Source organism: Haliotis asinina, chromosome 4 (assembly GCF_037392515.1).
Source record: "Haliotis asinina isolate JCU_RB_2024 chromosome 4, JCU_Hal_asi_v2, whole genome shotgun sequence".
Classification (NCBI taxonomy): Eukaryota; Metazoa; Mollusca; class Gastropoda; order Lepetellida; family Haliotidae; genus Haliotis; species Haliotis asinina.
The window spans coordinates 69,205,282-69,233,014 of NC_090283.1; the positions used below are offsets into that span (position 1 = coordinate 69,205,282).

Genomic DNA, 27,733 nt, shown 5'->3' on the forward strand with positions numbered 1-27,733 from the left:
TTGAAACCCAGATCCAGCACTGTCAATTACAATTTCAAACTGCTGTGTTTACTTAAATCAAAGTGAACAAATCTGGTACTTCCTGCATTTTGCCCTGCACATTTATAAATACTAAACTATGGATAGTCACACATACTATTAATAGTTCTTTTGTCTCTACCACTGATTAATTGTTACCTGAGACTAAACAATTGCAATCCATCGATAGTTCAATACATCATTACAGGTGTATCTAGTGCTGATGTTTCCAATATGCCACTAGTCAGGATGGTATCTGGGTCAAAATGTACCATATATTATCTGGGTTTGTTTTTTAAAATTGTTACTGTAGTTATATGCTTTTTGCTTCTAAAGTAAGGGTCGCTGCTGTTTGAGCAATTTAACAGAACTTCATCATTGTAACATGTACACATACCTGCTGTACACTCAAGTACATAATTGTGCATGCACATTTACACACATATGCAACCCATCAAATCAAAAGTTTAGACTCACTAGTGTAAATACAGACACTTACTTTAGACCACTGTTCCAAATTAAATTTTGCAAAATATTGTAAAGTGTTTAAAGGTACTGTATTACACATGAACCAATGTATTGTAAAACAAATTCATAGCGTTGAAAAGATTATGGTCATGAGTTCAGAAAATGATAAAAATCTGAGAAAATTGGCAAATTCAAAACAAAACTTTACACCCAAACACAGCTGTTCACGTGCACTATATTTGCACATGCTTTTCAGCAATTTGATGCATGATGCTCGTACAATTCATCTTTATAAGGTTTGCAGCTGGTTCCCCCTAGTTTGTGGAGAAATCAATCTTTGACATAACCACATATGTACATACATAACATAGTTTTAGTTGCATTTCTCTTGCTGTTCAGTATATATTTCTGACCACTAAGAATGGACAGATGACACATGTAACACGTTTTTTTCTTTAGGAATACATATGAATTTTCAACTTAAAACATACATATGACACAGTTTCATTTAGTTGAATTGTGGTTGATTATATGTTTATCATGCAATGTGGAGATTTAGATATTCTTGTCTGTGGTTGAACAGCAGTGGAGACAGATACACTGTTTAAACCATTATGAAATTCCTTCATCCGTTTTAGGTCCAGCTCAGGAAACAGATTTAACGTAGATTGGTGGTACAGAAGCAGCTTTCCATAGTTCATAGTGACTATACAGTTAAATACAGGCAACTCCTTGATGCTCCATGGCTCCCAAAAGCCTCTGTCTGGGAGCTGAGATGTCAAGTCAGTCTGTTTCATCAACTTTCAAAATGTCTTTTCCCATCAAGATATAGCATGAACTCTGAAAATAAATGAAAGAAACAATAGCAGTATTTATATGTATGTTGTCTTTCAGTATTATCAGCTGCTAACCTGGCTAGCTATTCTTAAAACATTTCGCAGCCATACACACTTTTTAAGCTCATTCATAACACATTGGCTATGATCAAAGTTAAGAATTCTTAGGGCTATGAATGTTTCGAAAATAAGAGCCCTCATGTAAGGGTCCTAAATACTCTGGACCAGACACTAAGAGTAGAAGCAGATAACCATGGTAACGCGTTATGTGACACGTGATTCAGTGAGCAAAACAACATGTACTCCTCATTACTGGTGGTCCGTTTAATTAAGATAGTCAAAGATGACAAAACCACCAAGCGATCGATCATATATTTTTCATAACAAACACGAACGACTTTGGAACACTTGTTTGCAATAACAATATTTTTCATGAGGTTGGTTTTGTCTGTTACATTTCATAGGCATGCATAATGTGCTGGGTTTTTTAAAATGTTTATTTGTTGTTTAAACTCTAGCTCAGTCATGTCCAGACAACCCAGTGATCAACAGCATCACCACTGATTTACATAAATGGGGTTGACATATGTCCCAGATCTTACAGTCATGTCCAGACAACCCAGTGATCAACAGCATCACCACTGATTTACATAAATGGGGTTGACATATGTCCCAGATCTTACAGTCATGTCCAGACAACCCAGTGATCAACAGCATCACCACTGATTTACATAAATGGGGTTGACATATGTCCCAGATCTTACAGTCATGTCCAGACAACCCAGTGATCAACAGCATCACCACTGATTTACATAAATGGGGTTGACATATGTCCCAGATCTTACAGTCATGTCCAGACAACCCAGTGATCAACAGCATCACCACTGATTTACATAAATGGGGTTGACATATGTCCCAGATCTTACAGTCAAATGTTTCTACATGTAAGAATTCCATAAGATGAAAAGGTTTGATACATTTTTTGCTTGAAAAGTCAGTACCAATAACTCAAGTACTTCTATCAGTAAAGGATACTAAACCACCTTCCATGTAATGCCAATTTTCTTAAACGAGTTAATGATCTGGTATCATTTGATACTAAATCCTTCACGAGTTTATTACAAATGATATTTCATGGAATCTAGTTTAGTATTCTGTTTATTATCCTAGAAACATAAATTGATAGAAAGTACCTACAGTGCGATGACATCAGTTTTCCATGAGTCAAGCAAGGTCTAATACCATTGTGACCAAGGCATTGGCATTATGACGTCATGATTTGCCATTGTAACGTCATACGTCTAGCAGTATTAAACTAGTGTAACATTGCCGTAAAAATATTACACTGCAGTATCTTCCTTGGGCGACTCATAGATGATCGTATTGTACAAACCAGCATAGGATTTGGGTATCACTCTTGGCAGGTTTTCATCCTGGGAGTCAAAGGTGAAATGAAAGTCATTAGTTGTCTCCCTTACTCCAGTGTCGATATCTAAAACCTCAGCGTGAACTTTGATCTGCATCAAGGACTTGTGAGTGTACACCACCTGCCAAAGACAAAAGGTCATCTTTTATTACCAAACTAACATTGCAAACATGTCATTAAAGACTACCTATAGAGTTCTTGTTTAATCAATTTTATTAATTAATTTAATGTACATCATACAGTAGTATAGAGAGTAAATGGCTAGTTTAGTTTTATGTTGCTTTCAGCAATATTCCAGGAATGTCATAGCAGGGGATTCCAGAATATGGCATTACATAGTGTCGGGGGATGTAGGGGATGAAACCCGGGTTTTCAGCCTGATGAGCCAATGATTAAACCATTTGGCTACCCCACCGCCCCTAATGTATGGAGAAAAACAATGTTGGGCCCATGGAAGTACGAATAGGTTGGGTTTTAGGTTTCACTAGGCTTGGAACACTATTCCATAATGAATTATTAAAGTTATCTGAGGTTCCACAGACTGAAATAACAATAATTATAGCCCAAATAGATAGGATTATCATTAAAACGCCCACATGTTATCAGAAATGAGTGGTCCACTGTGACTTGATAATGCCCCCAAATTGTTCAACGATAGGTCAATTTCATTTGTTAGCTGACACCACAAGGAACTCATGGGCATGTCCTAAGGCTCATTTGAACTTGTGTTCAATACTGACGATATTTCTGACTCACATTCGTCACATGCACCCTGGTGCCATAATGCACTTTATTGCTGGTGCAAATGAAAACATTGACTGGAACTTTAACGCTTTTGGGCACTGAAAAAAAGGTGGCTAGTGGTAACGGCAAGGCCAAAGTCGAATGTTGTCACGCTCAGTTGTGACGCCACGTTTCATTCCATGACATTTCCATATTTGTGAAAAAAGTGGGTCAGTGACCTCTGTGGTTTGCTCTTAGTAGTAAATATGTCAAAATCAATACTCCTGTTTGTTTTTATTTCATGATAAATTCCATGTATATGAGCTATAATAGTGCAATGAATAATGTGGGTATTTATATAGCGCTACATCCAGGTGCTAATACCCACTCATGGTGCTATAATATTGTAGGAGAAAAAATAGTTAAAACTATATACAGAGAGACATAGAACGTCTAGTTGTGGGCAAGGCAAAAATGTGGCTTCTTAGAGATGTTTTAAAAGTGTCCAAAGATTCTGCATTCTTGATTTGAGTGGGCAAGTTGTTCCAGAGACTGGAGGTTGTATGTTGGAATGATCTTTTCCCATAGGATGACAGTTGAACTTTAGGTATTGGAGAAAACAGCCATCCAAGGTTTTGGTAAACAATGTAAAACCAGAGGAGGAGGGATTTCTCTAACATATATACCGTCAGTGATGGATAATTACAATGCAGATGATCATTTAATGAAGCTACATAACAATAACTGAACTCAAGTAAAATCAATTTAATGACAATAACTGTAAATAGATAATTTAACCCTACTTCCTTCGTCAACCCGGCTTTGCCTACAAATCTGAAAGATGCAGTTCCAGTCTTGCTTGGGAAAACATATGCACTTTGAACATAAATTTGAATGGTAGTTTCAAGTGATTTCAAACATTTATATACCATTTGAATGTTCATGTTCATATAGAGTTAGGAAAACCTGCCCAGGTCCGTAGTTCTTGAAGTCTCTGAAGTTGGGTTGAACTGACGTCCCTATGTAGGGAACAAGCTTTTACTTTGAGTTAACAATCAGTTTGACACAACTATATTGGCATGTATATTATGAAAGGTCTGCTTTGTGTTAGACCAAAGTCTAAAGAAATGCACTTCTCAGAATTTAACCACGTCAGTGAACCATGAGCACAGGTGTGATATGACACACCTAAGAAAACGATCAGTACAGGCAAACTGGGATTCGAACCCAAAATCATAGGTGTGTGGAGTCTGGACAACTGCCTCTTATAACTATACAGTGTGCAAAAAAGCCACTGACCAGCTAGCTCGTGCCTAGTAGAAACCCAGTCAGGCCAGTAAATATCCTTAGTCTCTGGCTTGAAGTTTTCATTGGGTCATTTCATATATATATAACTCTCTCTGACTTGTTAAGTTATAATACACTTTTACATCATGCAAGATTATGGCTGATAAATGATGGTATACTACCATTTTGCAATCTTTTGCTTAGTTTATAAATACAAACTTAGAGCTAGTGTTTTGTCGGCTGGTAACTTTCAGGCATAGCTAGCCTGATTGGGTAGCAAAATTTGGAAACTATTTCGAATACAGTGAGTATGATATATTTGCATACATGATTCAGTACATCATCAATAAAGGGCTTGACAGGTACCACCTGTACCTGTGTATCCTTCTGGGGTAGTGGGGTAGCCTAGTGGTTACAGCATTTGCTTGTCACGCCAAAGACCCAGGTTCGACTCCCACTTGGGTACGATGTGTGACCCCCCCCCCCTTGAATATTGCTGGAATATTGCCAAAATGGGGGTAATACTAAACTCACTCACTCACTGTATCCTTCTGAAAGAGATCTGACTGATTAACAAGTTCACTTACCTGGGAAGACAGCAGGAGAAGTGAGCCAATCTCCACTGGCTTCTTGAACACAATATCATCAACAACCTTCAGCACTGGGCGCTTGCAACTGGAATGGAAATCCAAATATATATTTATAATCACATTCTCCCTTAAGGTAATCAATGATTGGCTACTAATACCATACATGAACCAGTCAGCACACCTGGCCACCCAATTCATGGACCTACTCAAACCCAGGTGAAATATTCAATAAGTCAATGGTTCACCACATCACCTGGCTCAACACTACTGATTTCCCAACACTAAATCAGAATCACATGCTCCCTGAGTAAATAACGTAGGTAAACAACTAATGAGATTGAGACATATGACAGTTGTGATTGGATGAAATGGTGCAAGATTTTTATATCTTTTAAAAGCACATCCATCCAGTAATTAAAACTGACCACAATTTTAAGTACTTAGTGCTGTCATTCTTATCACCATGACACAGGATTATGAGCTCGAGGGTACAGATATTTTTCCGTAGGTGACATTTGGTGCGGAACTGGTGTTGATGTAGTCAGTTTCCTGTGCTCGGATAATTAGCAGCGTTAGTTGGCAGGAATTTGTGTTTTTTTGTAGATTAAAGGTCAGACTTACCCATGTGGACATAAATTGGCTGCTGACAGCCAGGATGATTTTAAACAAATGTAACAGAAGTCCACGGGAGGACATTTTGTGTTGTGTACGCTGTGCATGTCAAGGTGTATGTTGTGATCCACTGACCTGTACAGTGCTGCGGTTGTCCATGCCACCTCCATCGCCTGTCTCATCAGGAAGCCACCAAATATCTTGTGGTGGATGTTCCTTTGCTGAAACAAATAATAATTCATTTAGGGTCGGACAAGTGGTTAATGAGCTGGATATTTCATCTATATTTTTCTTACCTCACACATAAATGCTGTTTCCTGATTGCCCAATTAAAGTACCCCACTTACATTCTCTGTGATGCCCAATGGAAATGTCAAACTGTGGGAATTCGTTTCCTATTTGTGGTCGTAGTATTTGACCTGTTGTCTAACTCTGGTACTCCTTATTATGATCCAACAATAAGGATCAACCAGTTCACTGTAAGATGATGTTCACTTGTCCCTTGGGTCCCCATGGGTTGATGTACCCTTGATGTTTATGTTCCCCTTATCCTTTGGGCTCATAGAACATCAACAAACATCAACCTTTGGCCCCTTTGTGACTAGTGAACAACTTATATTATCTTAAATCACATACAAATGCTGTTTTTCGATTGGCTAAGTACTCTTCTATTATTTTCAATGAACCCCACTTAAAATGTACTCCGCTGCCAATGGCATCTCATTTGGTACATAGTAGTAGCACTTCCTTATCTCAAATAACATTGAATCACACATGATGCAAGGAAATTACTGATGTTTTGCAAATGCAAATCAGTGGAAGGGAAATAACTCTAAATCTGTTTTAATGGACATGAAAAAAGCATACATGTACCCCAAAGCGAACTTCTTCTGAAAAAGAATTATTATGTTATGAATATGTGAAAACAATGTTTCAATGTACCTACAGTATATAATTATTTCATATCTGTGTATATCTGTGTATGTACACGTTTCACCCAATGAAACATACATTATCATGAATAATGAAGATGATTACCTTCAGTAATGATAATTACCCACAATAAGACATGCATTATCAAGAACTATCACGATAATTATCTAAGTTGTACTGTATATCAAATAAGTTACACTGTTTTATCTACATATACCTACTCTGTGGACTGACTCAGCCATGATGAAACAGCAAGAATTAGCAAACTGTAAACAAGCAAGCTTTCACGCCCTCTGGTCGTCTTTTCATAGACTTTTCAGAACCATGTGCAATATCAATTTGTGATTACAATCCTGTAAACAACTATGACATCCTTGGTTGTCTCTCTCTCTGTATATGCTTTTCTCTACATCTGCTCGTAGTAACCCTGTGTAAAGTCTTTTACATGAATGACAATCCTGTGTGCATCTATAAGGTTGTTCTCTACATATGCTTTTTAGTATTCTGGTGTAATGACTACATCATATTTACATCAATTTAACCTTTTTACAAAACGAGTGTAAAAAATATACGTATTTCCCGAGCGAGAATGAGGGAAATATGGATTTTTCTGACACAAGTTTCGTAAAAACAGTATGACACACTCGCGAGTGTGTTCATTTCTTTATTATCCATTTGTATCTAACTCTTTATTTCTAAACAAATAAGTTCACGTATAGCGGGGTCGCGTAAGAATACAGTGATACGGCACTATGGACGTAAACTCCCTGTGTAATGCTACTAAGTAAAGAGCGTGACATATTGACTAGCTACTCTTGCAGGAAGGCAAAAAATACAAACACATTTTGAATTGAAATTTAATCTTTATCAACTTAAGTAACTGTAAGAATTGTATAACTGGAAACATTGTTAATGGGAAAGTTATTCGTCTTCAGAAGAGTCACTGAGAGGAGAGCAAGCAAAACGGCCGCGGTTTGTAACGTTTTGGTCTCACTCACTTGTCAATTTAGATGTGGAATGTCGCCCCATATATTGGACCTCCGAACATAGTGTGAACAACATCACTAGACAAGGCTTTGCTTTTCTTTGTGTACGACATGGGATTTATTTCGGACAAACTGCTTATGACGGAATGATTGAAGAAGTGCAACGCGCGCATGGAAACATGGCAGGCTGATTTCTGGTTGAAGACAACAGATTTCCCCTAGGCCCAGTGTTGTGCATCAGAAAGGTGTGAATAACTGATCAGACTCTGAACATTTTTATGTCCAGACACTTGCAATATTTGCGGTGGAGCTATTTCATTGTCTTGCAAATTCTGAATCAAATGTTGCAGTCACTGTGATTAGTTAGCCTTTGGTTGGCAGTGACGTGTGCTCCCCTTGTCTCTATCGAACCAAGTTTATTTTTACCTTTTCTTAAAATCTCATGTCAATAAACTTGATTGTTTGTAACGTTTTGTATTTGACAGCATTTCATTGGTTTGTTCTCGTAGTAGCGAGACAGAAAATTCATAGTAAATTTGTAGTAAAACGTTATGAATGAAAAAAGTAGGTCCACATTCCAATGGGGTCATGGAGGTCATGGTCGGATAAATGACCAATGAAATTCGTTTTAGGGTTTATTACACTTGTGCAACATATGATTTTTATGTACTCGGTTATGTTTCGCTGTATGGATAATAATTGTATATATCCTTTTCAGTATATCTAAACGAGACACAATCCTGTGTACATCTATATGCACACATATATTATGTATATGTATTGCTGTAAAACAGATGGAAATGTGACCAAAAAGTGGAAATAAGAAAAGTATTAAGAGTTAATTCTGAAACATTGAGTAAAGAATAAAAAGCGTCATTATCCATAAAAATGTGTCATGTATTTATATACCAGTTGGACATACCTCAGGATGGCACATGATCATATTTTTCAACAGAGTCTTCTCCATCCAAATACTGCCGGGGGGTTTGACACGAACTTTGAAAGTCCCTCCTCTGGAATATTTAAACAGTCAATACTGAACTGTGTGACAACCATGTTTTCTGTAGTGTAAGTAAACTTAGCCTCAGTACTTTTCGTTACAATCCACTACTGAGTCTAACAAAACCTAGTAGGAGGTCACGTCAGGTAACCTTAAGATAACTGTAAGATAATGATGTTTTCTGACAAGTAGAAATGCATGTTGAAGTGACAAGGACAAATTTGTGCTAATGGAACAAAGATCTTTCCACGGCATCTCCATACACGATTCAGTGTAATAATAATCTAATTGATTTATTAAGTCATGTGAAATGTGAAAAGATCATTTGGAATTATTCAGAATGAAATGGTGACATTCCCAGTTCAGATGTTTTGGCAGCAGTGTCTGTTATACACTGGATGCCCACTGATGTACAACGGAATAGTTATCATATATACCATCTCTGACACAGTATACAACAACGTTAATGATCTGGGTTAGAACTGGTCTTCAGGAATCCATACAGAGGTTATTAACATCATCTGATGGTCATGCACAGACTTGATTCAGGCAGGTGATCCATGCTTATGATATATTTCACTGAATTGTCATGTCCAGACTCAATTCTTAAAACATCTGCCATGATATAGCAGGGATCAGCATTAAACACACAAACACAAAGTTTGCAGGAACCAAGGCAAGCAGTTCTTGGTTTATCCCCTTCATGTTGAACACACTATCAACAAAAAACGTGAGGCTTTCCCCCTTATGTGAGTTATCTCCACTGTTTGGATATTCATACCCTCACCCCCTACAAGTGATATCCATCTGGCATGACCCACATAATCAAGAGTTTGTCAACGCCAAGGAGTTCCATTGTGAATCTGAGATATGAAATTGTTTGGCACTTTGCACAGAAAAAATACGGATAAAGATGTGGATCCACAGACCACTGGGCCACCCAGACCCAACAATTGTACAATTTAACAGTAAATATCAAACAAGCACCTGTTTTGTGAGTGTGTAAAAAGACCTACTTAGAGTCAATAGTCTGTAGAAACAAGTCATGAACAATGAGACTCTCTTCCTCACTGGGTGGTGTCTTCAGCAACATCTTCTTGGCCTCCTCTTGACGAAGTAACTTGCTGGCTGGAAGAGTGAGTGAGTGAGTTTAGTTTTATGTCACTTTTAGCAACATTCCAGCAATATCACAGTGGGCATCACACATTTTACCCGTGTGGGGAACCAATCCATAGCCATCTCTAGATAAGGCAGATGACACAAGAAAAACAAATTTAGAGTCATCGGGATCCCTTCCATCAATTTGCGTTCGCAAAACATTGGGAATTTACGTGCATCATGCGTGATTCAGTGTTTTTCGATATAAAGAGGTACTACCACAAAAAATGTACCTCGCTTAGAAGTGGTGTACATTAAAAATAATAGAAAAAGGCTTAGCCAATCAGAAAACAACATTTTGGCCACAACATTACGCAACAACTGCATGTAATCACTGTAGGCTGCCACTATAGGCCAACAACAGGCCCACCACTTTATGTAACCACTGCCTGTAATCATTGTAGGCTGCCACTATAGGCCAACAACAGGCCCACCACTTTATGTAACCACTGCATGTAATCACTGTATTCTACAACTAAAGCGTAAACCTTACAATGTAGTCCAAGACCTTGGCCCATCACAGAAGACCCTGCTCCTGCAGGCCACAAATGTCCCTACCAAAGTACACTGCCACTGTACCAGACCAACCTCACCTTCTCCTTTCCTGAACAAAGCCTCCTCCTCTGGACTGTCTGGAACAAGGCGGTTCACAACAGCAGCCCTGAAACACCAGCCACATCACTGACCAAAGACTCCAAGTGAAGCATGTAACAGCAAGACTTCATTAACCTTGCAGTTCACCTGGGTTCCCCTTGAGGGGAAAACCTAAAATCACTAATTAAAACCACACAATTCAGTGCTATAATACATCTAACTAAATTGCTTTCTGATTTCAAACTGATTAGAAAGTACAGAGGTCACATTCTCGAAAGCTGACATCCATTTCTAAAGATAAATCTACAGCACTTGGGTGGGTTATTTATTTACGTAAAGCTCAGTCTCATTTGTATCGATCCTGGTTAAATTTGGTTCGTGTTTCTAAAGTATTAAAATATTAACATTTTAGTAATTGTTGTGACGAGTGGTCCTGTGCATAGTGCTCAGGTCACAAATCTGTTGAAGTTAAGCACCATCAAGCTCGGACAGTCCTTGGATGGGTGGCCGTGTTTGGCAGCTTGACTGCTGAGTTTCTAGGACGTTGGTCCTGCCCCAAAATGACGTTGGTCCTGCTCCACAACAAAGCATGTGAACCATGTGATCTCAGCTTAAGCAAGTGAGTGAGTTTGTTCAAAATTACCTCGGTTCACCCAGCAGTGAATGGGTACCCGGTGAGATAAAGTCATGTGACTATAACCTTCTAGCGCCTAAGAGGCAGCTAGAGTTATCCGGGGTGATCATGATGATCAGTGTGTTAGTACCTTAAAAAAAATTAAAACTGATGCACAACCTGTTATACAATATAAATTACCATGTACCCATCATAGTGTGTCAATACTTGTGGGTCTCGCAAATCAAAAGCATCTCCGGTGAATCTATAAGCAACACCACAAATCATCTGTTTTAAATCAAACCAGTTTCATCATTCTTTCTCTTTTCATGACAAATACCCAAAGCAGTTTCTTGAGCTTGAGCTACATGTAATTTTTTTGGTTTTGCATCTATTAATGTACAGTACAGTTTGTAGTTTTACTTCAGCCAGTCATGTGCTGCATAGTATGCAGTTCAGGGGAATTCATAATTACTTTAGCTTGATGATTGGTCGAAAACATCACGATCTTGTGTCAAACTGAACACAGCCTGTCACACCAAGGGTGTAACTAAAAATGGGATAACAGCACACAATACACTACAATGCTGTCACATGACACGAGGTTTGATTTTAAATATTTAACATTGATACAGCAAAACCTGCAATTTCAATTACATAACGCTAGAATGTACTTCTGTTGATAAAATAACAGTTTTAGACGCTATATTTTTCTGACCACTGCATCAGAATTCATCTCGAAAATCACCAGTAAATCATAAGGGACATGTCCACAGATAATAGCTATGTCTGGCTCTGAATACATCTTCTCTTGTTCGTCATATGTTATGTCGGTTTCTTACCCCCTGAAAAAAGTTTCACGGAAGTGAACTCGTAGATAATGACTAGATGAACCCAGATCTAGGGACGTTCCCTAGCTATGAAAGGGAGACATTTATTTCACAAGTGTTGAGCCAAAGGCCAGGTAGAAAAGACTCATGTAAATAGCTAAGCATTGTTGTGATGGCATCAGCAGCACAGCAAATACCTATCTTTAGTCAATATGTGACACCCACCCACCCCTACCCACCCTGCTTGGTGTCAGATCCCCTTCCTTTGGAACAGTTAAGGGTGATGTCCCCCCTAATCCCAGATTATTTAAGCAGTGGCCAACTGGCACTGAAATTAATAGTTGAATAAATAAATGAATGAAGTCATAGCTATTGTGTAATCTTTATTTAAAAATTATTTCACTTGTTTACATTGCTTGATGTGACCACTATCATTTAACAAACTGCTGAAGGGAGATAATTCTTTAGAATTCACAGACTTACAGGCATATACCTAAAAAACAATTATTAGTTGAAAATCGATTATATTTGTAAATTGTTTGACTCCCAAATTTCTATTTTGACTCCCAAATAGATTTTGGAGCGTCAACCTGGCTCCCAAATATAAACGTTTAGAGGGAACCCTGAGTTCACAGTCAATCAGCAGAACAAAATCATAAAATTTGATATCTACATTTGTCCAGTAATGATTTGAAAACTTCTGCATTCCTTACTATGATCTACATTATCCCTATGTAGCTGGCTGTGGAGTCATCCGATAGATGACATCTCACCTTATCAGCTTGCTGATGGGATGCACTCTTTTGCCATGTGGACAAGGCTTGGATGGTCAGTAGTTCAAATCCCAGCAAGGGATTTGCATTGTTCCCTACAACACTTTTCAACCTACTTTTCTGTCACAAAACCACTAGTTAAATTACTGAATACCATGTCCTACTATGTCGTCCTAACATCTGATGCCTGTAGCTGTTTTCAGTTCACGTAACATCAGCCTGCTCCACACTGCTCGGGATCATGTTCATTACAGATGGCACAAGTGTGCCAAATAGCATCCAGATCACTTGTCAGTGTTCATAGACAACTGTCAAGAGACATAATGTTTCCTATTTGACATTTAGACTCATTTCTGCAAAGTCTTAGGCATTACTTGATACACTTAATGCAGTGGAGTGGAAGAGCCAGTTAACTGTCAAGCGGACCAAGGTTGCAAGTTCATGTTCGACTATTCTCTCAAATATGGCCACTTGTCTCAGTAACATGTGACCTATGCCAGAGGTCACTGCACACAAGAAGTCGTGGTGCTGCAAACTGAAGATGCCCCAGCACAAATGTAGTAAAGGTGACTGCAGGTGGCCCATAGTAAACAAACCTTCAGTGACCACAGATGTTTTCATCTTCCAGTCTGTATCACGTTCTGGTTTCGAATCCCAGTGAATGATCCAGCCAGTACAACATCCATGCTAAAATCTCCCTGTCCAGGTAAATGTGGGTTTCCTTGCACTCGGTAACTGACATCCCTTTCACATAAATCTTGATGATGCTAACATTACTTACCTCATTAGTTTTCTACCTACCTGTTTGTGACTGGGTCTCTCGCAACCATTATAAATCTTGCATTTAGTATCTTATGCCACGTGTTGTTTATTTCCTGTGTAAATAACAAACAGGCACAGTGAAGCTGCCAGTGTTACCAATGACAATACATAACCAACTTTTGTCAACTGTCAACATTTTTAAAAATATTAGTACGCATCTAAAACAGTCAGACATGGTGAACCTCTTCCACCTCACTATACTAGTCAGCCATGGTGAACCTCTTCCACCTCACTATACTAGTCAGCCATGGTGAACCTCTTCCACCTCACTATACTAGTCAGCCATGGTGAACCTCTTCCACCTCACTATACTAGTCAGACATGGTGAACCTCTTCCACCTCACTATACTAGTCAGACATGGTGAACCTCTTCCACCTCACTATACTAGTCAGCCATGGTGAACCTCTTCCACCTCACTATACTAGTCAGACATGGTGAACCTCTTCCACCTCACTATACTAGTCAGACATGGTGAACCTCTTCCACCTCACTATACTAGTCAGCCATGGTGAACCTCTTCCACCTCACTATACTAGTCCAACATGGTGAACCTCTTCCACCTCACTATACTAGTCCGACATGGTGAACCTCTTCCACCTCACTATACTAGTCAGACATGGTGAACCTCTTCCACCTCACTATACTAGTCCAACATGGTGAACCTCTTCCACCTCACTATACTAGTCAGACATGGTGAACCTCTTCCACCTCACTATACTAGTCCAACATGGTGAACCTCTTCCACTTCACTATACTAGTCCGACATGGTGAACCTCTTCCACCTCACTATACTAGTCAGACATGGTGAACCTCTTCCACCTCACTATACTAGTCAGACATGGTGAACCTCTTCCACCTCACTATACTAGTCAGACATGGTGAACCTCTTCCACCTCACTATACTAGTCCAACATGGTGAACCTCTTCCACCTCACTATACTAGTCAGCCATGGTGAACCTCTTCCACCTCACTATACTAGTCAGACATGGTGAACCTCTTCCACCTCACTATACTAGTCAGACATGGTGAACCTCTTCCACCTCACTATACTAGTCAGACATGGTGAACCTCTTCCACCTCACTATACTAGTCAGACATGGTGAACCTCTTCCACCTCACTATACTAGTCAGCCATGGTGAACCTCTTCCACCTCACTATACTAGTCAGACATGGTGAACCTCTTCCACCTCACTATACTAGTCAGACATGGTGAACCTCTTCCACCTCACTATACTAGTCAGCCATGGTGAACCTCTTCCACCTCACTATACTAGTCCAACATGGTGAACCTCTTCCACCTCACTATACTAGTCCGACATGGTGAACCTCTTCCACCTCACTATACTAGTCAGACATGGTGAACCTCTTCCACCTCACTATACTAGTCCAACATGGTGAACCTCTTCCACCTCACTATACTAGTCAGACATGGTGAACCTCTTCCACCTCACTATACTAGTCCAACATGGTGAACCTCTTCCACTTCACTATACTAGTCCGACATGGTGAACCTCTTCCACTTCACTATACTAGTCCGACATGGTGAACCTCTTCCACCTCACTATACTAGTCAGACATGGTGAACCTCTTCCACCTCACTATACTAGTCAGACATGGTGAACCTCTTCCACCTCACTATACTAGTCAGACATGGTGAACCTCTTCCACCTCACTATACTAGTCCAACATGGTGAACCTCTTCCACTTCACTATACTAGTCCGACATGGTGAACCTCTTCCACTTCACTATACTAGTCCGACATGGTGAACCTCTTCCACCTCACTATACTAGTCAGACATGGTGAACCTCTTCCACCTCACTATACTAGTCAGACATGGTGAACCTCTTCCACCTCACTATACTAGTCCAACATGGTGAACCTCTTCCACCTCACTATACTAGTCCAACATGGTGAACCTCTTCCACCTCACTATACTAGTCAGACATGGTGAACCTCTTCCACCTCACTATACTAGTCCGACATGGTGAACCTCTTCCACCTCACTATACTAGTCCGACATGGTGAACCTCTTCCACATCACTATACTAGTCAGACATGGTGAACCTCTTCCACCTCACTATACTAGTCAGACATGGTGAACCTCTTCCACCTCACTATACTAGTCCAACATGGTGAACCTCTTCCACCTCACTATACTAGTCCAACATGGTGAACCTCTTCCTCCTCACTATACTAGTCAGACTTGGTGAACCTCTTCCACTTCACTATACTAGTCAGACATGGTGAACCTCTTCCACCTCACTATACTAGTCCGACATGGTGAACCTCTTCCACTTCACTATACTAGTCAGACATGGTGCTGACAACTGACAACCAGTTTCACAAATATACTCACCAGACATGGTGACCAACCTGTTACATCACTATACTAGTCAGACATGGTGACCAACCTGCTACAGCAAAATACTAGTCAGACAGGGTGACCAGCCTGCTACATCACCATACTAGTCAGACAGGGTGACCAACCTGCTACATCACTACACTAGTCAGACATGGTGACCAACCTGCTACAGCAAAATACTAGTCAGACAGGGTGACCAGCCTGCTACATCACTATACTAGTCAGACATGGTGACCAACCTGCTACATCACTATACTAGTCAGACAGAGTGACCAACCTGCTACATCACTATACTAGTCAGACAGGGTGACCAACCTGCTACATCACTATACTAGTCAGACATGGTGACCAACCTACTACATCACTATACTAGTCAGACAGGGTGACCAACCTGCTACATCACTATACTAGTCAGACAGGGTGACCAACCTGCTACAGCACCATACTAGTCAGACAGAGTGACCAACCTGCTACATCACTATACTAGTCAGACATGGTGACCAACCTGCTACATCACTATACTAGTCAGACATGGTGACCAACCTGCTACATCACTATACTAGTCAGACATGGTGACCAACCTGCTACATCACCATACTAGTCAGACAGAGTGACCAACCTACTACATCACCATACTAGTCAGACATGGTGACCAACCTGCTACATCACTATACTAGTCAGACATGGTGACCAACCTGCTACATCACCATACTAGTCAGACAGGGTGACCAACCTGCTACATCACTATACTAGTCAGACAGGGTGACCAACCTGCTACATCACTATACTAGTCAGACAGGGTGACCAACCTGCTACATCACTATCCTAGTCAGACATGGTGACCAACCGACTACATCACTATACTAGTCAGACAGGGTGACCAACCTGCTACAGCACCATACTAGTCAGACAGAGTGACCAACCTACTACATCACCATACTAGTCAGACAGGGTGACCAACCTGCTACATCACCATACTAGTCAGACAGGGTGACCAACCTGCTACATCACTATACTAGTCAGACAGGGTGACCAACCTGCTACATCACTATACTAGTCAGACATGGTGACCAACCTGCTACATCACTATACTAGTCAGACATGGTGACCAACCTGCTACATCACTATACTAGTCAGACATGGTGACCAACCTGCTACATCACTATACTAGTCAGACATGGTGACCAACCTGCTACATCACTATACTAGTCAGACAGGGTGACCAACCTGCTACATCACCATACTAGTCAGACAGGGTGACCAACCTACTACATCACTATACTAGTCAGACAGGGTGACCAACCTGCTACATCACTATACTAGTCCAATAAGGTGACCAACCTGCTACATCACCATACTAGTCAGACAGAGTGACCAACCTGCTACATCACTATACTAGTCAGACAGGGTGACCAACCTGCTACATCACCATACTAGTCAGACAGGGTGACCAACCTGCTACATCACTATACTAGTCAGACATGGTGACCAACCTGCTACATCACTATACTAGTCAGACAGGGTGACCAACCTGCTACATCACCATACTAGTCAGACAGGGTGACCAACCTGCTACATCACCATACTAGTCAGACAGGGTGACCAACCTGCTACATCACCATACTAGTCAGACAGGGTGACCAACCTGCTACATCACTATACTAGTCCAATAAGGTGACCAACCTGCTACATCACTATACTAGTCAGACAGAGTGACCAACCTGCTACATCACTATACTAGTCAGACAGGGTGACCAACCTGCTACATCACCATACTAGTCAGACAGGGTGACCAACCTGCTACATCACTATACTAGTCAGACATGGTGACCAACCTGCTACATCACTATACTAGTCAGACAGGGTGACCAACCTGCTACATCACTATACTAGTCAGACAGAGTGACCAACCTGCTACATCACTATACTAGTCAGACAGGGTGACCAACCTGCTACATCACCATACTAGTCAGACAGGGTGACCAACCTGCTACATCACTATACTAGTCAGACAGGGTGACCAACCTGCTACATCACTATACTAGTCAGACAGGGTGACCAACCTGCTACATCACCATACTAGTCAGACAGGGTGACCAACCTGCTACATCACTATACTAGTCAGACAGGGTGACCAACCTGCTACATCACTATACTAGTCAGACATGGTGACCAACCTGCTACATCACTATACTTGTCCAACAAGGTGAACCCACCTGTTCCAGGTTCATCGTGGCTTCCATAGAAGACTTTCCAGCCCAGGTCAGGTGACCAGTCATCTTGATGTCATGGTACGGGGACACCACATGGTTGTGTAGCTCTGCAACATAGTAGAGAATCCATTGCCATCACAAGACAGTAAGGACTCACTTGTCTAAGGTGCTGCTCTTAGATGTACAGAATTGTGACTTTAAGCTCTACCTGTATTTTTTTATTTCATATTTTTATTTTTTTAAATATTTTTATATGTTTTTTAAGGGGGGAAGGTGAGGGGAGGTGGTCACAGGGGCATGCCCCTGTTCACAGCTGTCCCCATCGGTTTATTGTTTAACGAGAATATTCCAGCTATATAACAGTGGTCTGTAAATAACTGTGTAGGGACCAGACACTACAGATATCACAGCATGAGCACCAATCTTGGGATCTGATGATGTGTCAGTCATGTCAACGGGTCTGACTCCCATTCTCATTAGTCGCCTCTTACCACAAACATGGGTTGCTTAAGACCAGTTCTGACCCGGACCCAAGTCAGTTCTTACTTTTAGCAATGCCAAGTTCAAGATCATTTCTGCTTGACAAGTTTTAGATGAGCCACGACATGACAAATGACCCCAATTTGCATATATGGGAACGCCCTCCAGAACATGTTTAAAGCTGGTAAGATGCAGTTCAGAGTTATTCACCATGTAATTAAACAACTTGACTGAGTCAACTCACCTATCCTGTCTACAAGAGCAGTGACAATGCCTACTGGGGAAGGATCCTCAGGGTCAAGGTCAGGGTCACTGTAGTGCGTGTAGCATATACACCCTGAAACAGGCAAAAATCAGTCACTACATATACACAAGAAGGTAAAGTATGGCACTGTATATCTGATTACAAACAGATTTCATTATTTTAAGTTCCTATTAAAAACTGCCAGATGAAGTGCATCAAACTGTCATCACTTTGGTGACAAACATAATATCACAAATAAACATGGGTCTGTTGCTCACTTGAATACGTAAAGAAACTTTGAACATGTCAACAATGAAAGAAACTCTCAGCATTCAATTCATGTTCCAATAGGGGTGGTGGGGTGTAGCCCTAGTGGTTAAAGGTGATATTGATGTACTTATTGTGATATTTAGGAGATGAACATACTGTGTTGGAAAATCAGAGGTGTATAACGAAATTATAATAGCTCTAAATTTGATTTAAAACCGAACGCGTAGCATGAGGTTTTAAATACAAAATTTAGAGCTATTATAATTTCGTTATATACCTCTGACTTTCCAACACAATACGTTTATCTCCATTCTACCATAACCGTGTTATTCAGATTTTAAACAAATACTTAAAGTGTTGGAAAATCAGAGGTATATAACGTGATTATATACCTCTGAATGACTTTGATTAACCAATCACAATCCAGTATTTACTGAAGTCATGGTAGAATGTATAATGGCTTGATTTTGGCGAAATGATATCAAATATTGGAAACCTGTGTTTTGTTGTGCAATAAATTGTGATAGATAGATTTGTGTTGGGATACATGTGCAATATGTTGTTATTGCCATTTAACTGAATCAAAAACCTGATATGTTCAGTAAATGCAACATGAAAAGGGAAATTTTGTATCACGACCAACGGGGGCGACCCAAGAGCCTAACCTGCCAGTGTATCAAGATCCTCCATTATCCGCCCGAAGCGGATCCCCTTCTGGAAGGTGATGTAACGTTCCCTCACTGACAGGTCCGTCTCTAGGGGGATGATGGCCTCCCAGTAACTGTCCTTCATCCTTCGGTCCACCAGCTCATCCTGTGACTTCCGAACTCGAGACACCTTCGACACACAATCTGGCCTGCATGGAAGAATTATATCTTAATTTTGTCAAAAATGAGAAAAAAATGGATAGAATACATCCTTCTGTTTGTTTTACATCATTGTCAGGAATATTCTACCTGTATCATGGCAACCAAATATTCCTAGCTGGATTCGTACAACCACAGTTCAGTACACGTGAAATGTGCAACATCTCTCATCAGTGAACAGTGAATGGGTACCTCATTAGGGTGGGAAAGCCACATTAACTCAATATGCCTAGTAAACTGCAAGAGTTGTATAATCCCCAGGGAGTTGAGATTGAAAATACAATGTGCCATTGTGATGGGCATCCAATGATCAAGGGAAAAACAAAGTGCCTTTGAGCAGCTACACAAATATTAGCACGATAATAATACACTGGCTTGCAATGAGGAAACTCGCTCAGCAGAACCACCTGCTGATGTGATGTAGGCACAACGCTAGCAAAACAGAACTGAGGATAGATGAGAACATAATAACCTAAAATCCTCATGTGAATGAATGATAGGTCACAAAGACCCATGTCACACCACAACTACAGTAATTTTAACCCAGACTTTAACTTTAGCTCTAACTATGATCCAGAATCATCAGTTTGAAAAACACAGGCCAAAACATGTGATTTCATGCAATTATATATCTATGAGAAATCAGTGTCAAAATATTCTGTTTATGTGATTTAATTAATTCAGAATGCAAAGTTGAAAGAAAAGCTTGTTTTGTTCAAATGGTAAACTTTTCAAAGGTTTTAGCTGTGGAAGAAGAGTGAAGTAACAGAAAAGTGATTTCAAGTAAAGGGTGACATGAACTAAGAGAATGAACCAGTGGGTAATCAGGAAAAGCAACAATTCTGTAGGGGATATCTCTGTGAACATCAGACTTGGACAGTTATTATTACAATTATTGTTTGTAGCATACCAAAATCCAGATCAGCTGCACAAAGGTGCTTTGTTTTTCCCTCGAGCACTGGACGTCAATCTCAAAGGTACACTATATTATCAATCTCAACTTCCTGGGGTATGTAATATACACTGCTTATCGGTTATTGTTTTACTTACCTATAATCTGTTGACGTTCCTACTATTTTCAGAAGAATATTACGAGCTGAAACAGTAATCATTACATTTGACTTAAGTTACTCACAGTATTAAAGGGAGACAATCAGTATTTTACCATATTGGCCAGAGAGAAATTCAGAGTGTTTAATTCCTAGACTTTTGATGAAAGATAAGATGGCCAGACAATACTACACAATGTTAGGTCAAACTGTTAATTTGTAGATCTGGCACTGATTAACTCAAATACTGAACTAATAAACTTAGCACTTACTGGAAGACTGTGTACTTTGACAAAATTCAGAATTAAAGATATGAATAATGGTTGTTGCTCAGTGTTGGATCCCAAGTTGTTTCATGTGGAAACAATCGTGAAAGGATGTTCTAGGCGTTAAGAAAGTTCAGCTGAGGTTTATCAGTACTGAAAATGTGCTCAGTCAGTCAGTATTCTCCAGCACTTCCTGTCCATGGTCAGGGCAACTGAATTTGCCCATTTAGAGGAATGCGCTAAAAATAATTTGATCAAAGTTTCACAGGTGGATATTAATCAAATGCGGTATTACATCCGGCATATTCCAATCTTGAGTTCATTTTCTTACAAATTTGGAACACGATCCTTTTCAAGGTAAGTACATGTATTCATACACAAAATCCAAAAGCTTTCATGGCATCAAAGTTCATTTTTGAGGTTCACAACATGTTCTAACCAATTGAGGAACACACTCCTTAGATTTTCAGTGTTCCATGTTATGATATTTGCAGATTGCATAATTAGACTGAGATACAAGTTCTGGTGGCCTGAGCGTCAGTAATGATATGTAGGAAAATAGAGGTGTAATGGAACTGTAAAATGTACATCATACTACAAGTACATCAACACAAGACGAGACACAGACTACATTCTGTGAGGTTTAGTCTCTGTATTCTATATTAGGCCAGGCAAATTTCATTTCTTGTTTTACATATTTTTGTCCTCAGAAAACCTAAAGGCTGGATGGAAAAAAGTAAATAAAACAAGTCACCAGGCAAAGTAATATTTCTTTTAAAAACTTAAAGTTTTTACTTTTGGCAGTTTATGAAGTGTATATGGGGCTAAAAGCAACCTAAAACAAATTTTCTTGTACGCTTACATTTTTGGCAGCTAATAACATTAGTAGTTTATTTTTTTTGAGCGGGGTGAAATTCATATGTATTTAATATTTCTGGAAAGATATGACTGACAGATCTATAAAACAAGAAGCAAAACTAATCTGGCCTTAATAGACAACTCTGTGCATGACACTTGTGAACTGAAAAAGCCAAGTACTCTCAAAGAATACACTGTTGCTTTAGATCTAAAGGTTTGGTCTTTGGTGTGCTTTGCGATGTGATCTGATTATACTGAAGTGAAATGACTGACATGCAGGTACCTTCTCTAATTGTCATGATGAGTGGGGCTGTTGAATAACATCTTGCCCGTAGCTGACTCACCACAGCGCGTGAAAAGTGGGCAAAACGAAACATCCTGAAACAAAAACACAGGAACCTATGATATACACGGTGCGAACAGAATCCCTGGACAGTTTCATACACAGGGACTTATCTAGATCTACTTGGCTTGAAATAACCAAATGGTATTTCGACCTCCTGCAACTGTGAGTGAAAATTAAAAGTGTGCAGTATTCCACAGCTGTAATGGGTCTGGTTGGTGGAAATTATACGAAATATTACTTGCTATCAACAAGAATGAAAACAATTGTAGAATATTTGGGCAACAAAATTGAGGATATAAATTACAATGTAAAAACTTACTCTTGTGCTTTGTAGCTTATAGGACCAGCGGTGTGTCAGAAGTGCTGTAGTTATGGGCTACCTGTAAAGAACTGTTTATCAGTCCAATTCATAATACATATATATACACCACAGTAGTGTAATACAAAGTTACATTCTCAACGTTTTAATGAATAATAGGAACAATTAAGAACTGACAAACAATATTTTCTTCAAAGACCTACTACTGTACAAACTCAGTCTATGACAAATCCTAACTGTTCCAACATTTAATTTGAATTTACTTCATTTTGAGATTCAGTGCACATCAAGGGAAAAGACACAGATATTTGCTGGGGAAAAAAAGACATATCATTTTTAAAAAGTAATATTGGTATATTGGCAAAATTCATTTAAGATTTCATTTACTTGTGCAGCCAGGTTTAGTCTCTTTGTAAATTACTTCAGTTTTAACAACTTTCGTTTGGAACAAATATTGATGTCAGTATGTCTAAAACAAGGAGAAAAAAACTGACACACTTCACCAACAGCTTGTTATCACTGACACTGATTATCTTGGTTGTCAGTTTTCAAGAACTGGTGATGTTGATGCGGAACATGAACTGAATATAATGAGCGATTTGTGTTTAAGATCAAATCTCTTATTATAGCTGAGAGATTGTTTTGACATCTTCATGTGGTAAGGGGAAATATTTCCTTAAGCTTTTTATACCATATTTCTTCAAATTAAAAAAACCACACACATGAAAAACACGGAAATGGCTACCATATATATCGCACGATGTATGTATCCCTATTTCTTGCGGACAATCATTGTTAACTGAAGTATTTCCGAGCTTAGGTCTAACCCATGATAACAGGATCATGAGGATGGTCGATCACCATGCAGCATTGTACGTGCTACTAGTGGAAACTAGACACCTCGTTCCTTTACCTCTTCCCACTGTCTGATCACATACCATGCTACGACTACACCATACATATCTTTAACCTAATGGGCATGCCTACCTTTCTGTAACTTATAGACTTTATTGACCCATCTCTACACTCTTTCTCCAAAATCACATTCGATCATTCGCACTGACATACCGGTACATGTTTACATGGTTAGTGCAAAAACTTGCACATATCTTCGAAAGGAAACGAACAGTGCACGGATGTTTTTTGCACACGTTTTAATGTATTGCATTTCAGTCAATGAGATTGTTATGAGGAACCTTCTAATTTCTTATTTAGAATTTTTAAAAAATGACAATGATGCAAACAATAAAAGTGGTATCGTTGTGCAAAGATAACCCAGCTGATTCATTTAATAAGTCACGGTTAATGCAAATATTGCATTAACCAATACCTTCAGAAAACACGGAGCTGAATTGACGTGTTCTTCTGTCTTATTGTGTCATTACTAAACCTAATGCAATTTGTTAATCATAAATTTGTATATTTTATTTATCAACTTCTTGGGTACGTGTATGTGATGTTTAACCAAGTTTACTAATGATGTTTTAGAGATCGGTATCGGTGTGTCATTGTTTGTGATGTCCATATCATCATTTACTGTATTGTGTATTGACCCGTTCAGTTAACTTTCTAGCAACTATCTTCTCCGGGAACATTCTTGACCAGTGAAGATGTGGGTTAGGTTGGTCTGCAGTAACCCATGCTTGTCGTCAGAAGCTGCTGTATAAGTTATAACAGGATCGAGAGGTCATACAGGCTCGCTGACTGTTGACACATGTTGTGGTATCCCAGCTGCGTAGATCCATGCTCGTGATGGTGATGAGAGAGTTCTGTATGGAATAGTTGAACCTAAGAAAGCTTCGAAAATCTAGGGACTGGAGTACACCGTTTTAACCACCTGGATGCCGAGGTTTTTTTCAGGAGCACATTTTCGTAAGGTTTGACAAGTGAACGTTGTGCGAGATTTGTGCTCGCGTGGTACTGGATCTGCGTACGGCTATAAAATTGCACAGAAATGTAGAATATTTAATTTCCCATCCGTTGGTATAAATATAACTGCGACTACCTCAGGGGTTTGAGAAATTGACACTGCAAAAAGTTGTCCAAAACTTTTGTGTGTGTTCAAAAACAGTAAATTTCTCCGTTTTTTTATCGTGCACCAATAAAAGCACTCTGCTACGATTTTTTTAATTTGGCATCTTTACGGAAAGTGTGAGCGACGAAAATACAGCTTGATATCTGAACGACATAAGTCTATATGAAATGTATGTATGTGCTAATGCATAACGTCATACTCACAAAATCAAAAATGACCTGCAATAAATGTCAAAAATCGATTTTCTTCTATGACGTCAAACGTCGACAGAGAGGTCATGCAGGTATAAAGATAAGGGGGCATAACTCAGCTATGGTTTGCATTAGGTCAATGTAACTCCGATCACATGGAGAGAATTTGTTGTGGATACCGACATGTTCTGTTATGTTTTGTTAACCAAACCAAACTATTTTGTGACCCAAACTATTCCAATACACATTTCCCCAATTTCAGAGGATACCTTTTGGTAGTTTCACAATTTGTAAGAAAAGATGCCAGTGTACTACATCAAAAAGCAGGTAATATCGATTTGGATGTCCTTATCCGATACATATTTTAGTTCTTAGATTCCCATATTCTCCTGTTTGTGTAGATGTATTTTTTATTAATTTTCCATCATTATTAACAGAGTAACAGCCACATTTTCAAATGTAATGAAATAATAGCATTTAGCGTTAACCGCTAAATTGTGTTATTCATGGCGTGGCTATACCACGTGCCTTTGTTTATAAATATTACCTTGGCTCGCGCAGCTGTCAACCACTGCAATGGACATTTTTGTGCACAATATTGTTAGTGCTTTAACTGCTAGTTAACTCGGATAAATAAAAATAACGGCAGTAAGTGAGCACGCGCTTCCATTATTTCCCAGCACAGTGTAAGTCGTTTATGCCGTTCGCGTATCCACTATTTTCTAATATCTATATGTTGCTGTGTGGATGGCCGGCGATTTATATCGCGGTGGCCTGCTTGGGGTGAGAAGCTATATAACTGAAAATAATGCGACATTTTAGTTGACGTCAGGGCATGTTTTGTGCATTTTGTGACGTCGGAAAAAGACGACTCTGGTTGCTGATTAGCATACATGTATATCTAACCTAATTTCCACTCAATGTGCAAAAGATCTCGGCTTCTGTGTCAGTATTCAACACTTTTTAGCCAAAATATAAAATGAATGGTTTTATCACTGAAATAGTGTCCTGAATATATCAACAATTACACGGTTTTACTACACATCTTATTGTGAGCAGCACGCGCACCTGCCTAGCATCAATTTAGCGTAAATGAATAACACCTGAATATTCACTGAGTTTTCATTTAGGAAATACATGTAGACTTTTCTTCTTATGATTGTGAAATTAAGGCTTGTTCTAGTCCCGTACATGAAACCTTGTACTCCACAATCAAAAGAAGACGTAACCTAGACAAAATCTCGATCTATATGTTTATAACATAACATCTTCTAAAATGCCAATCAAACATCTAATGTGGAAGTGATGTTATGTTGAGTCATCGCTGTGCCGGAGTGTGATTTTTTAGACGATGCCCTAGCGCAAAATATCACTTTGTCATCAACAATGATATGACGTCATGTTTCTTCTATGACGCTGTGTACTACATACAAAGCAGCGACGGCGGTTAGCTTGCCTGTGTTCGAAAGTAGATATGGGTACATTTTCTTCAATTTATCGACATCGGTAGCAAATAAAATACCATATTTGTGCCCATATGACACTATGCTGTCGACATCCGTGCCTAAATATCGGCCTTACCCTCGCTGCTGCTCTGGAAATATCAACATTTAGGCACTCGTGTAGTAAGCATAGTATCATATGGGCACTCATATTATATCTTCTATCTATGTATGTCATCAAGGTGCCATGCTTGTGTTGCCCAACATGGCTGCACACTAGATAATGATCAACAGACCTGGGTCGAGATCCACAAAACGTTCGCAGCGTTACAACTTTCGTAAAGCCTATTTTGAACTATAGAGGTAAGACGTAATGGTTGTAATGCTACAAACGCCTTTGGGGTCGGGACCCCAGGAATATATTTTACGAACTAACGTATCGTCATTTCACCTTCGGTTTCCTGAATATTTGCATTTTTGTCTATCAATAATTGGGTCACATTTTTCTGCATTGTACAAACAAAACAGTTACTACATTAATGTTTGCATGAAGGCTTTCCTTTATATACTCTTAACGCCGCACTCAGCAACATTCCGACTATATGACTGAGGTCTGTAACAGTCAGTCAGGTGATCAGCAGCATGACCATCGACCTTGGCATACGATGACATGGTCACCCAGGTCAGCGACCCTGACCACCCGGTAAGGTTAGTCGCCTCTTACAGCCAGCATGGGTTGCTGAGGACCATTCGTACCCGGAACGTCACGGGGTACAAGTGTTATTAAGAAGACATGGCTGGATCAAACAAAGCTACCTTACCTTCCCGCAGAAAGTGATATACAGTAGAATGTCATCTGTATGAGTCAGGATCGTGATGCAAGTTGCGCAATAAGAACGGGATATACACAACAATAGACAACGCCACATGGCCTGAGGGCATGTGCATATTCTGTTCCAGTACTGCATGCTCACAAGGTGTAATTTCAGATACATTCCCTCGTCATTAAAGTTAGAAAGTTATAACGATCAACGATATTTGTGGGGTGAAATAGTGCTTAATGTCGCTTTCACGATTGCTGTATTTATTTATGCACGGGTATGTGCCTCCGCGTGTGT

The 27,733-nt window shown here is 39.6% G+C and overlaps 1 protein-coding gene across 4 annotated transcripts; it reads right to left on the reverse strand.

Moving 5' to 3' along the window:
• Positions 1-932: 932 nt before the first annotated feature.
• Positions 933-27,464, reverse strand: LOC137281817 (acyl-coenzyme A thioesterase 9, mitochondrial-like). 4 transcript variants are annotated; one of them, XM_067813440.1, is made up of 15 exons: positions 27,437-27,457; positions 22,948-23,008; positions 22,566-22,660; positions 21,160-21,205; positions 19,909-20,099; positions 18,974-19,066; positions 18,253-18,356; positions 13,649-13,722; positions 10,631-10,698; positions 9,896-10,007; positions 8,802-8,892; positions 6,096-6,181; positions 5,346-5,433; positions 2,716-2,869; positions 933-1,326 (listed from the first exon to the last, which is right to left on the reverse strand). In XM_067813440.1, the coding sequence occupies exons 3-15, from the start codon at positions 22,657-22,659 to the stop codon at positions 1,283-1,285; spliced, it is 1,245 nt and encodes a 414-aa protein (XP_067669541.1). In that variant the 5' UTR covers position 22,660; positions 22,948-23,008; positions 27,437-27,457; the 3' UTR covers positions 933-1,282. The 4 variants fall into 4 exon arrangements, with proteins under 4 accessions (XP_067669541.1, XP_067669542.1, XP_067669539.1 ...); XM_067813441.1 differs by lacking the exon at positions 27,437-27,457 and adding an exon at positions 23,935-24,027; XM_067813438.1 differs by lacking the exon at positions 22,948-23,008 and having other exon boundaries at positions 1,189-1,326; positions 27,437-27,464.
• Between the last annotated feature and the right edge of the window lie 269 nt (positions 27,465-27,733).

Bases quoted from the DNA above. Each gene is read 5' to 3' on its own strand.
- LOC137281817 (XM_067813440.1), bottom strand. From the start codon at position 22,659: ATGTTTCGTTTTGCCCACTTTTCACGCGCTGTGGTGAGTCAGCTACGG. The intron at 18,357-18,973 runs GTGAGTTGACTC...ACTATGTTGCAG, and splicing joins TGCTCTTGTAGACAGGATAG to AGCTACACAACCATGTGGTG. The intron at 13,723-18,252 runs GTGGGTTCACCT...TTATTTACACAG, and splicing joins CCACGATGAACCTGGAACAG to GAAATAAACAACACGTGGCA.